General features: G+C 43.9%; 1 protein-coding gene across 1 annotated transcript in view; it reads left to right on the top strand.

Annotated features, from left to right (window-relative positions):
- Positions 1-13,640, top strand: part of HEXB (hexosaminidase subunit beta) — a 158,286-nt gene that overhangs the window by 24,195 nt on the left and 120,451 nt on the right. The window contains 2 exon segments of the mRNA XM_030193280.1: positions 1,882-1,947; positions 3,882-3,928. Coding sequence (XP_030049140.1) covers positions 1,882-1,947; positions 3,882-3,928 — 113 coding nt within the window.

The following is a 13,640-nucleotide window of genomic DNA, read 5'->3' as shown; positions in this document are numbered from 1 at the left end:
AATTTGCATATTTTAAGTGGGAGTTTTTGATAGGGTGCTGTTAAAAGGGGTTCTGAAAGGGTTAATTTTTTTTATTCGACGGGGTAGGTTTAGAGGGGGGAGTTTGAATTTTTGGGATATTTTTTGGAATTTTTGGGGGATTTTTAAAAGGGGATTTGGGGGGAAATAGTGTGGTATGGTTTAGAAAGGGTTAAATTTAAATTTTGAAATTACTGCTAGTTAGGGAATAAAAGTGTTATTGGGGATGGGAATTTTGGGGTATATTGGAAGTTGTTTAGTTGGGTTTTTATTTTAATTATTGATTTCCCCATTATTTTCTATGGGAAATCAGTAATTAAAATGGGGATTTAGCACTGCTGGCCAAGATTCCGCCGGTCAGCAGTGAAGCTCGGAATGTTAAGGGAGAGGGCTGATTGGTTGGGAAGGGCTTGGAATGGCACCGAAAGCTCCGTATCCTTGGATACGGAGTCGTTGGCGGTTGGCAGAAGGAGTTGGGATCTGGTGAGGAGAGGGTGTGTTTTGAAGTGGCTGGTGGAGATAGGTGATTTGAGGGTGAGTGGTGTGGATTTGAGTTGGAAGAAGGGAGTGAGTGGTCAGGAGGAAAGTGAATAAATAAGGATTAGGTGTAAAAGAGTGAATTAATGCTGTTGGGGCTGATTTGTATATACAGGGAGTTGAATGTGAATGTTAGGGTTACTGGGGGGGGGGGAAAAAGAGTGATTGTGGGGTGTTGTGTTGGGTTCCGGTTGATCACCTGATCGCTCCTTTATTAGTTTAGGGTCCATAATAAAATAAGGTTAGGTTTTTTAGACTAGGGAATTATAATTATATTTGTTTAAAAGTTAAATAGAACCAAAGTTTTGATAGTGTAAGAAAGTAGTGTCATTAAGTGGGGGTATTTACAAGGGAGAGAGGGTCTTGCCTCCTTTTTGGTTTTTTAAGGGTGAGGTTAGAGCGAAGACGTGCTGGAGAAGTGAAGCTGAGAACACGGGCCCCCACGCAAGAAAGACTACCGACCAGCTAAAAGGAGCGTAAGGAAAAGACTGCATTGCTGCATCCGTTTAGAAAAACGGGACTTTTGAAAAGGAAAAAGAACAAAAAGGGGGGGAAAAAAATAGAACATAATATAAAAATAAATACTTACCTGGTGCTAGGGAAGTTGGGTCCGGTATCCCTGTAAAACATAAACATCACACAAAGAATCAAAATCCTTATATGAACACAATTCTGGAAAAGAAATTGAATAATTTATTTGGATATTGTAAAGTATAAGAATAGAGGTTAAGCATCAGAATACTTATCTGAGACTGGGGGATGTGGAGAGAAAACCTGTGAAAGGAATAGAGAAATAAAATTACCTATTTGATTTACATTATAAATTTTATTAAATGTTATGCAACAGGTTACATCTGTTTAAAATAAATTCTTAATCATTTGAAATTTTATATGGTGAATTGGTGATTTGTGCTCTCAAGGAGTGGGAAAATCTTGAAATTAGTTTACATTCCTCTCTTGCTTCAGAAGCAGGGGACGAGGTTAGTGACTGTTGTCTGCTCCTCACTCCTGGGAACTGGTTCCTGAAGAGCCGTCACGACTACTTCCATCAGGCTTACCAGGGTCCAGTTTATTTACACCATCCCGGGCGTGAGGGCCGACTAACATTATGTAAATGGGGTCAGTATTGATAATGGATCTATTCTGTCTAATACTGTTCAATAAGGCATGTGTTTTGAAGCCATGTAAATGGATAGTGCCATAGCCTTCTTTACAAAAAGAAATAGCTATGTGTGTCTTTCATGCAAAATAATTATGTATGGTATTCTTTCACCCTTTCAAAGGATCATCTTTAAATGTGGTTACATTTTTTTTTTCTTTTCTAAGATGATTTAAGTGTTGCAGTGCCGGTGTCTGTGCTGAAAGCCAACAAGGTGTGGGGTGCTTTGAGAGGTAAACTCCCATTCTCCTTCCCTTTCACCTATCATATCCTTGTCTACCTTCCCTATTCTAGTTCATTACGTTCTTTTCACATGTCCTTTGTAATGCCTTTCATAATGTAAGTAGTTATGATCATCACAATTTATAATACTGTTCCTACATTTCCTTGTTTTTACTGTATTCTTTACCATGTAAGATGCTTTCTTTTACTATGTAAGCCGCACTGGACCTGCTGTATGTGGGAAAGAGCGGGGTACAAATGTAATAAATAAATAAAGGAACCCTGTGCTATCTCTGAATAATTCAGCAACTCCTGTCCCAACATGTTGCTACTGCTTTATAAATAAAAATGCTCTGGTGTATAGGTTTTCTCCAGGAAGCACTGTGCAAAGGGTTTAAAGCTCAGATCTGGTATATGACCGTATTTAATAGCCACTGACCCTGTTCCTGGCATGTTTGCTAGCGAGTCCAATTCATTCCCAGATCACTATTACAACTTTGAGTAAAGCATGCCCAGCTTGCCAGAATGTTTAACATTAATTCTTTTGTCGTATCTTCAAAGGATACATTTTGTGTTCTCAAAGGATGGTGTGCGAGTTGGTTCTCTTGGAAAGGAAACAAATCTCTTCCCAGAGACAAGGAAGGATGCTCACATAGAGCTCAATTCAGTAAAGGATGCTAAACCTTAGGTACCAAAAATGTGTGCGGTAAGCGCTAATTCTATAATGGCAATATTGCACATAGCTGCCATTTATAGAACACTAGCATAAGTCTGCATTTTTTTTTGCCTAACTCTAGGCGTGAGCACTTAATGCCAAGTCAATAGCTGGTATAAATGGTTGTGCCCAAATACTGGCAGTTACATGGTAACTAACATATACTTAATTGCTTGACATGCCCCCCCCCCCCCTCCTTGGTTGTATGCCCTAGAAATAAGGTGCTAAGTGAGGTGTAAGTCATTTATGCATGTAACTACAAATTAGTGCCAGTTAGTGCTTTATTGGTGCCAAATATTGGCATATAATACCAATTTAGTGCTCGTTAGCTAATTTTTATTTTCACACCCTGCATGCACAATTGTGCACTCAATTTTTAGCACCCTTTATAGAACTTGGGGGATAGTGTTTCCATGTTTTGTCACACCTCGCTTTCAAAGTAAGGGCTTAGCCTGTTGGTCACAAAATCTGGTACTGACTTTATATAACAGGACATTCAAACATGTATTTAATGTCCCAGTTCCAAACCAGTATATCACTCAGCCCTTGCATTTCGTACTGATCTTGTTAGCTTCTCCATAATTGAGTGCCCTTGTTTACCAAAGCAGAGAGAGAATCTTACCAGCATGTCTCAACTCAGATTCCTAGATGGGTGAGACCTTGGATTTTGCTAACACTATAAACAGGGGTTCTCAACCCAATCTGGTTTCCACGATGTCCACATTGAATTTGCATGTATTTCCTTTGTTGTCTGCAAATTGATCTTATACATTTTTGTTGTGGACATATTGAAACCAGACTGGGTTGAGAACCCTTACCCTCTTAGCCCCTATTAACGTTTGACTCTTATGCTGTTTGAGGCTTCCCCAGCTGGCTCCAAGTGTACAAAGAACTCAGATTGTGATTGCAGCTGAAAGTGCTTCAGAACTACATGTACCAGAGTACCCTTTTCCAATGTGTGTTCACTCCATGTCAGTATAGTGCCCTTACAAGACTCAGTTCCCCATAGCAGTTAAAAAAGCCTTAATGTACCAGAAATGAGACAGAAGTGAGTTCTTCCTAGACAACATACTGTTCTGTAAATCTAGTGATGAGCTGCCCAGCCTGACACTTGTGTTTAACTGCCAGTCTGTTTTGGATTATATTTAATCCATTTTATTATCCCATTCAAGCTTTATGAATGTACCAGCAATTAAGATTTTTATGTGCATCTTTTCTTTTTTTTAATAGGATTGGAGACTTTCAGCCAGCTGGTCTATGAGGGTGATTATGGAACAGTATGTATTTCTCAACCAGCTTTTTATTAATAAACTTATCACTAGTGATCTTAGCCTTCTTTAAAATGGATTTCAAATAGTTTGCAAAACTAGAGCTGTTAGTGACTTCCAACATGCTGTAGGAAGGCACAGTACAGATTTCCTTCATTTTGATGCTCCTTTTTGGAGGGGACTATGAGTAATTGGCATATTACATAGCATCCTATCAGACCAGTCCAGACCAATGGGTTGTGTCCCTCTACCAGCGGATGGAGACAGAGGAAGAAAATAGATCTCGTGATTCGCTCCTTAAGAGTATTATGCAGCATCAAATGTGCAGTATTTCCTCTGTCTCCCAAGCAGATGGATGAGGGGCAAACAGCCCTGCTCCTGGTTTATAGCTAGTTTCAGTTAAGCTTTAAATACTCTTTTGGGATTTTCTGCTCCTGAGCCATTTTTTTTTATACTGAGACTTGGTTGAGTTTGGAGGTGTCTGTTTGGCTTGTTCTCCTGAACCAGCTGCTCAGCTGTGTTCCAGTTGAGTTGGGGGTGCCCTCCTGGGCTTGTTCTCCTGACCCAGTTTAAAGCCTGGGGTTCAATTGAGTTGGGATACGTTCTCTGTCAAAAGCTCTTGTTTAAAATTTAAAAAAAGGCAGCTCAGGTATAACGCGGAGGTCTTTGAGATCCCTACCACCCCTCTCCCCCCACCCCTCACCACTATCTCCTGTGGAAGTCCACCTGCATTAGGTGAGCCTGTTCTAATTTATTTCAGTTATTTCAGCGCTCTGTTCCTTCTTAAGCTCCCAGTGGTATCTGGTTTGACTTTTTCTCATAGCAGGGATCACCAGCAGGAATTTTTTGTTCTTTCCTTTTCTAAAAGCAGTGTTCTATGTGACTATCTATAGTCAGCGAATATTTCTTTGACTCTCTTATGTAGAGGATTAACTATTCCTGTTTCTGTTCAACATTAACCTCCCTGTTTACTAAAGTTTAGCTCGCGTTGTCTGCAGCAGGGCCCATTTTATTCCTATGGACCCTGCTGCAGATAACTTGAGCTAAGCTTTAGTAAACAACCTGCTAAATTTCCTCAGTGTTCCAGGTTGTTACAATTTCTCCTGCCAAAATTGTTTCCATTTGTTAGCTGGTGTTTTGTTTTGTTTTTTATTTTTTCAAATGTTTCCTGGCTGTTTGATTCACAGTAAGCAAATCCAGACATAGTGCTCCTCAAGTTAAAAAAAAAAATTACCCCTTACTAGGACATGTGCTCGTGTTTTTTGGTTCATTGCTGTATCTGTATGCTGCAATTTGATTTAATTTTGTAACTTCTGGTACATAAGTATTGCCATACTGGGACAGACCAAAGGTCCATCAAGCCCAGTATCCTGTTTCCAACAGTGGCCAATGCAGGTCACAAATACCTGGCAAAAGTACAAAACATTTTATGCTGCTTATCCCAGAAATATTTTCCCCAAGTCCAATTTAATAATGGTCTAGGGACTTTTCCTTTAGGAAGCCATCCAAACCACTTTTAAACTCTGCTAAGCTAACCGCCTTTACCACATTTTCTGGCAACGAATTCCAGAGTTGAATTACACGTTGAGTGAAGAAACATTTTCTCCGATTCGTTTTAAATTTACTACTTTGTAGCTTCATCGCATGCCCCCTAGTCCTAGTATTTTTGGAAAGCGTAAACAGACGCTTTACGTTGACCCGTTCCACTCCACTCATTATTTTATAGACGTCTATCATATCTCCCCTGAGCCTTCTTTTCTCCAAGCTGAAGAGCGCTAGCCGCTTTAACCTTTCCTCATAGGGAAGTCGTCCCATCCCAGTTATCATTTTCGTTGCCCATCTCTGCATCTTTTCTAATTCCACTATATGTTTTTTGAGATGCGGCGACCAGAATTGAACACAATATTTGAGGTGCTGTCGCACCATGGAGCGATACAAAGGCATTATAACATCCTCATTTTTGTTTTTCATTCCTTTCCTAATAATACCTAACATTCTATTTGCTTTCTTAGCTGCCGCAGCACACTGAGCAGAAGGTTTCAATGTATCATCAACAACGACACCTAGATTCCGTTCTTGGTCGGTGACTCCTCTTTCCCACATGTTTGCACTTGCTCACATTAATCGTCATTTGCCATTTAGACGCCCAGTCTCCCAGTCTCGTAAGGTCCTCTTGTAATTTTTCACATCCTTCCGCGATTTAACGACTTTGAATAACTTTGTGTCATCAGCAAATTTAATTACCTCAGTAGTTACCCCCAGGTCATTTAAAAATATGTTAAAAAGCAGCAGTCTGAGCACAGACCCCTGGGGAACCCCAATAACTACCATTCTCCATTGAGAATACTGATCATTTAACCCTACTCTCTTGTTTTCTATCTTTTAACCAGTTTTTAATCCACAATAGAACACTACCTCCTATCCCATGACTCTCCAATTTCCTCTGTAGTCTTTCATGAGGTACTTTGTCAGATGCCTTCTGAAAATCCAAATATACAATATCAACCGGCTCAGCTTTATCCACATGTTTGTTCACCCCCTTCAAAGAAATGTAATAGATTGGTGAGGCAAGATTTCCCTTCACTAAATCCATGTTGGCTTTTTCTCATTAATCCATGCTTTTGAATATGCTCTGTAATGTTGTTCTTTATAGCAGTCTCTACCATTTTGCCCGGCACCGACGTAAGACTCAGCGGTCTATAATTTCCCGGATCTCCTCTGGAACCTTTTTAAAAAATTGGCGTTACGTTGGCCACCCTCCAATCTTCCGGTACCACGCTTGATTTTAAGGATAAAATACATATTACTAATAATAGTTCCGCATGTTCATTTTTCAGTTCTATCTGGGATGAATACCATCCGGTCCAGGAGATTTGCTACTCTTCAGTTTGTCAGATTGCCCCATTACATCCTCCAGGTTTATAGAGATTTCTTGCAGTTTCTCCGACTCATCAGCTTTGAATACCATTTCTGGCACCTGTATCTCTCCCAAATCCTCCTCAGTGAAGACCGAAGAAAAGAATTCATTTAATCTCTCCGCAATGGCTTTGTCTTTCCTGATTGTCCCGTGGCCTAGTGGTTAGTGCAGCAGACTCTGATCCTGGGGAACTGGGTTTGATTCCCACTGCAGCTCCTTGTGACTCTGGGCAAGTCACTTAACCCTCCATTGTCCCAGGTACAAATAAGTACATGTTTATAATATGTAAACCGCCTTGAATGTAGTTGGAAAAACCACAGAAAGGCGGTATATAAGTTCCATTCCCTTTCCCTTTTACCCCTCGGTCATCTAGCGGTTCAACTGATTCTTTTGCTGGCTTCCTGTTTTTAATATAACTAAAAAAAATTTTACTATGTGTTTTTGCCTCCAACACAATTTTTTTTTTCAAAGTCCCTCCTGTACCAGCTGCTCCGTAAAGCAGTCCTTGATTTCGTCAAGGAATTTTACCTCCCTAGCATGCCCCGATGTTACATTTACCCAGTCAATATCGGGGTAATTGAAATCACCCATTATTATTGTGTTGCCCAGTTTGTTTGCTTCCCTAATTTCCTTTAACATTTCTACATCAGTCTGTTCAACCTGGCCAGGCAGACGGTAGTACACTCCTATCACTATCCTTTTCCTCTTTACACATGGAATTTCAATCCATAGGGATTCTAAGATGTGTTTTGTTTCCTGCAGAATTTTCAGTCTATTTGATTCAAGGCTCTCCTTAACATACAACGCTACCCCTCCACCAATTCAATCCACCGTATGACTACGATATAATTTGTACCCTGTTATAACAGTGTCCCACTGGTTATACTCCTTCCACCAGGTCTCAGAGATGCCTATTATATCTAATTTTTAATTTAGTGCAATATATTCTAACTCTCCCATCTTATCTCTTAGGCTCCTGGCATTTGCATATAGACATTTCAAACTGTTTGTTGTCCCTATGTACATCATGCTCACTACTTGACAGTATTAATTTGCAGTCTTGTCTGATTTAAGTACACCTGATCTACTATGGTCTCTTTTGCATTTAGGGTTCCTCTGAATTTCCCACAACATGCATTACATCGTTGTTTTTGTCTCTTACAATCTCTAGGTGAGTATTCCTAGTGTACTTCAATGTAACTTATCTTGAGGTACCACTGGCAAAGGTGTGAACTGAATCCAAATAAATGAAATAAAATAAATTCCAGGCATCTCCTATCCTTTTCTGTGAACGTTGTGGAGTTTTCAGGACCTTCTGCAGGGGCAGGCGGTTCATGTATTCTCGGGCAACACCATGATGGTGGCCTACTTCAGTCAGCAGGGGGGCACTCGCAGTCTTCCTACTACTACTACTATTTAGCATTTCTTTAGCGCTACAAGGCGTACGCAGCACTGCACAAACATAGAAGAAAGACAGTCCTTGCTTAAAGAGCTTACAATCTAATAGACAAAAAGCAAATCAAATCAATTAATGTGTACAGGAAGGAGGAGAGGAGGGTAGGTGGAGGTGAGTGGTTACAAGTGGTTATGAGTCAAAAGCAATGTTAAAGAGGTGGACTTTCAGTGTAGATTTAAAGGTGGCCAAGGATGGGGCAAGACATAGGGGCTCAGGAAGTTTATTCCAGGGCGTAGGGTGCAGCGAGACAGAAGGTGCGAAGTCTGGAGTTGGCAGTAGTGGAGAAGGGAACAGATAAGAAGGATTTATCCATGGAGTGGAGTGCACGGGAAGGGGTGTAGGGAAGGACGAGTGTGGAGAGATACTGGGGAGCTGCAGAGTGAGTACATTTATAGGTTAGTAGAAGAAGTTTGAACAGGATGCGAAAACGGATAGGGAGCCAGTGAAGCGACTTAAGGAGAGGGGTAGTATGACTAAAGTGACCCTGGCGGAAGACGAGACGGGCAGCAGAGTTTTGAACCGACTGGAGAGGGGAGAGGTGACTAAGTGGGAGGCCAGCAAGAAGCAGATTGCAGTAGTCTAAACGAGATGTGACAAGGGTGTGCATGAGGGTTTTGGTAGAGTGCTCGGAAAGAAAGGGGCGGATTTTACGGATGTTGTAAAGAAAGAAACGACAGGTCTGGATATGAGCAGAGAAGGAGAGAGAAGAGTCAAAGATGACCCCAAGGTTTCAAGCTGAGGAGACAGGGAGAATGAGAGAGCCATCAACAGAAATAGAAAATGGGGGGAGTGGGGAGGTGGGTTTGGGGGGAAAAATGAGAAGCTCGGTTTTGGTCATGTTTAATTTCAGGTGGCGTTGAGACATCCAGACAGCAATGTCAGACAAGCACGCTGAAACTTTGGTTTGGATGCAAGGTGAGATATCAGGGGTAGAAAGGTAGATTTGGGAGTCATCAGCATAGAGATGGTAGGAAAAGCCATGGGATGAGATTAATGAACCAAGGGAAAAAGTGTAGATAGAAAAGAGGAGGGGACCAAGAACAGAACCCTGAGGTATGCCGACAGGCAGAGGGATAGAAGTAGAAGAGGATCCACCAGAATGAACACTGAAGGTGCGGAGGGAGAGGTAGGAAGAGAACTAGGAAAGGACAGAGCCCTGGAATCCAAGTGAGGACAGGGTATCGAGGAGTATGCTGTGATCGACAGTGTCAAAAGCAGCGGAAAGATCAAGAAGAATGAGGATGGAATAGAGACCTCTGGATTTAGCCAGTAATAGGTCATTGGAGACTTTAGTAAGCGCAGTTTCGGTTGAGTGGAGAGGGCGAAAACCAGATTGTAGTGGGTCAAGAATAGCATGTGAGGAGAGAAAATCAAGGCAGGGGTGGTGAACAGCACGCTCAAGTAATTTGGAGAGAAAAGGAAGGAGGGAGATGGGTCGGTAATTAGAGGGACAAGTAAGGTCGAGTGAAGGCTTCTTAAGGAGAGGTGTGACCACAGCATGTTTAAAGGCAGTAGGGACAGTTGCAGTGGGAAGTGAGAGGTTGAGAATGTGACAGATAAAAGGAATAAGAGCAGGTGAGATGGCATTAAGAAGGTGGGTGGGAATGGGATCAGAGGAACAGGTGGTACATTTTGAGGAAGAAAGGAGAAGTGTAGTTTCCTCTATAGTAACTTCAGGAAAGGAGGAAAAGGAATGAGGGGAAGGAGAGAGAGGGGAACAGACTAGTGGAGGGAGAGGTGGCGAGGTAGAGAATTTAAGGTTTATCTTTTGAACCTTGTCTTGAAAGAATTCAGCAAGGGCTGAGGAGATAATGAAGGGGGAGTTGGGGGAGGGGCACCTTGAGGAGAGAGTTCAATGTGGTGAAGAGAAGTCGAGGGTTAGAGCCAAGAGAGTTGGTCAGTTGGATAAAATAATCCTGTTTGGCGCGTAAAAGAGCAGATTGGAAGGAGGTCAGAAGGAGGTCAGCATGAACTTAAAGTGTAAGAAATCAGCAAGGGCCCGAGATTTCCGCCAGAGGCGTTCAGCAGAGCGGGTACAGGAACGTAGGTAGCGGATATTAGAAGTCAGGCAAGGTTGGGGTTTTGTACGCCTTATAGGGCGGGTCATCAAAGGTGCAAGAGTGTCTAAGGCAGAGGATAGAGTATTGTTGTAAGAAGAAACAGCCTCGTTGACAGACGTGGATGGGGCCACAGTAGAGAGGAGGTTTGAAACATGGGAGGATAGAGATGAAGGGTCAATATCGTGAAGATTCCCAGATAAATTAGATAAGATAGGACGGGACTGGGAGGGAGGAGATTTAAGTGTGCAAGTTATAAGATGGTGATCAGAGAGGGGAAGATCAGAGGCAAGGAAACTAGAGGGTGAACAGTTGGAGGAGAAGATGAGATCAAGACAGTGACCATTTTGATGAGTGGGGGAGGTGGAGCATAGTTGGAGATTAAAGGAGGATGTTAAAGCGAGTAACTTGGAAATATAAGAGTTGGCAGGATCATTAGCAGGAATATTAAAGTCACCAAGGATGAGAGAGGGGGAGGAAGGATCATGGAAGAAGGCAAGCCAGGCATCAAAGTCACTGAGAGGATGAAAGGGACTTATCAGGGGGACGATATATGACCGCTATTCGAAGAGGCAGAGGAGAGAAAAGGCTGATAGAGTGGACTTCAAAGGAGGAAAAACAGTGAGATTGAGGTGTAAGAAGGGGTTGAAATCTGGAGGAGGGAGAGAGAAGTAGTCCAACACCGCCCCCGTGACCAGCAGGGCGAGGAGTATGTGAAAAAAGATAACCGCCATGGCAGAGGGCTGTGACTGAAGCAGAGTCATCAGGGCAGAGCCAGGTTTCTGTTATGGCGAGCAGATGGAGGTGACGCGAGATAAAGAGGTCCTGGATATAGGGGAGTTTGTTACAGATAGAGCGGGCATTCCATAGGGCGCAAGAGAAGGGCAGAGAAGAGGAGGGGAGTAGAGGAAAAGAGATGAGGTTAGAGAGGTCGCGGTGAGATCTGTAGAGTTGGGATAATAGTTGGTGAGGAGGGCCAGGATTGGGATTGATGTCACTGGCTGAGAGTAAGAGAAGGAGTAAAAGAGAGCGGAGGAGAGTAGGAGAGATGTGGCCACGAAGGCGTCAAAGGCGAGAGGTATTTAGGTGGAATGGGGAAGGCAAAATGGAGGGAAGAAAGAGACGGAGATTAAAAGCCAAGAGGGAGGAAGAGAGTAGGAGAGAAGGTGAGGTGATGAAGTCGATGGATGGGCAGTGAGTTCCTGTAGCGGAGAGAGGTAGGGGGTGAGGGAAAAGATTAGGAAGGGACAGGGCTAGGAAGAGAATGTGAATAGGGGCCATAAACGACTGAGGTACTTTAGCAACTGGGAAGATTAGATGTAAAGAGAAAAATGCCCCGGCGCGCGGCACCTATAGCAGAGGCCCTGAGTGGATCGGAGTGGACCTGGGTGTCACCCCAGAGAAGGCTGTAAGGATATGCAGATGAGCTGCAAGTCCTCCACAGCACCTGAAAGGCAGCCGGTGGTAGAGCTGGGCACCTCTCAGCTGAGGAAAGGCTTACCAGGGGTTAGGCCAAAGCCAGCATTCCTCCCCCTGAGGGTCGCCTGATCCCTTGGCAATGGAAGCGTCTCGTCTTCTAGTATGGGCAGAAGCGCATGTTCAGAGTCTGTCGGCAGCGCATATTGCGGGTCAAAACAATGTTCAAGCGGATTTTCTCAGCCGGACTCTTTTGGACGCAGCAGAATGGATGCTGTCGGACTCGGCTTTTCGGCTGATCTGTCAACGTTGAGAAAGACCAGTAATGGATATCAGGGCCATGGCTTGCAATGCCAAAGTTCCCCAGTTCTTCAGCTGCAAACGGTAGCCAGGATCCGCAGGATTGGACGCTCTTCTGCAGTCATGGCCGGAACAACAGGTACTGTATGTTTTTCCTCTGTGGTCTCTGATAGGGAGTGCATAGGGCAGCATCGGGGGCCGGTCATTCTAGTGGCCCCAGACTGGCCCCGATGGCCGTGGTATGCGGATCTCGTTCAAGCACTCTCAGAGCCACCATTGTGACTCCCGATCTGCTGCATCAAGGGCCAGTTCAGGTGGAAAATCCCTCCCTCTTGGCTATTGAGAGGCGGCAGCTGAGGAAGAAGGGATTTTCAGGACCAGTCATTGCCACTCTTTTGGGGGCACGCAAGCAGTCTACTTCCGTGTACGCGCGAGTGTGGAAAGCTTTCTCGGCGTGGTGTGCTCTGCATGCTGAATCGCCTTTTCGGGCGGACATTCCGGTTATTCTGGAGTTCCTTCAGGATGGTCTTCAAAAGGGATTGGCATATAATTCCCTTCGAGTGCAGGTGGCCACGCTATCTTGTTTTAGGGGCAAACTGGACAGTTCCTCTTTAGTAGCTCACTCTGATGTGGTCCGTTTCCTACACGGGGCTCTTCGGCCTCCTCTGTGTCAGCCGTGCCCACCGTGGCATTTGAATGTGGTACTGTGAGCCCTCCAGGCCCCACCGTTTGAGCCGTTGAATAAGGTTTCTGAGAAGGATCTAACACTTAAGACAGTGTTTTGGTGGCCATTGCTTCTGCTAGGAGGATTTCTGAAATTCAGGCTTTGTCTTCCAGAGATCCTTTTTTGCAGTTTTCTGAAGCAGGGGTGTCGATCCGGACGGTGCCATCGTTTCTACCTAAAGTGGTTTCGGCTTTCCTTGTCAATCAGGCGGTTTATCTTCCATCTTTTCGAAGAGAGGATTATCCGGGGGAGTTTGCCTCACTACGTTTCCTGGACGTACGGAGAGCCTTGTTTCGGTACTTGCAGATCTCTAACGAGTTTCGACGCTCGGATCATCTCTTTGTGCTCTTGTTGGGATCGAAAAGAGGTGAGGCGGCTTCTAAGGCTTCCATTGCTCGCTGGATTAGGGAAGCCATTGGAGCGGTGTATCTGCTACAAGGGCAGGCGTCTCCAGTGGCCCTGAAGGCGCATTCTACTTGGGCACAGGCAGCTTCTTGGGTGGAGGCGTCGGCCTTATCTCTGGAAGAGATTTGTCGGGCGGCTACTTGGGTGTCCTGTCATACTTTTGCGAAGTATTACAGGCTAGATGTCTGCTCAGGAGGATGCCAGTTTTGGGGCGGGAGTGTTGGCGCGGGGAGCATCGGCTTCCCACCCTAGTTAAGGAATGCTTTGGTACATCCCACTTGTTCCTGGATTCATCTGCTGCAAGTGACAAGGAAGGTAAAATTATGTCTTACCTGATAATTTTTTTTTCATTTAACACAGCAGATGAATCCAGGATCCCTCCCTAGTTTAGCCAACGGTTTTTTCATTTTCCGTGCAGTGTGGCTATTTTTTTCCTTCCGGGTTCT

The sequence above is a fragment of the Microcaecilia unicolor genome, chromosome 2 (assembly GCF_901765095.1).
Source record: "Microcaecilia unicolor chromosome 2, aMicUni1.1, whole genome shotgun sequence".
Taxonomy (NCBI): Eukaryota; Metazoa; Chordata; class Amphibia; order Gymnophiona; family Siphonopidae; genus Microcaecilia; species Microcaecilia unicolor.
The sequence above is the reverse complement of the archived record's forward strand: the minus strand, read 5'-3'. Positions and strand labels throughout refer to the sequence as shown.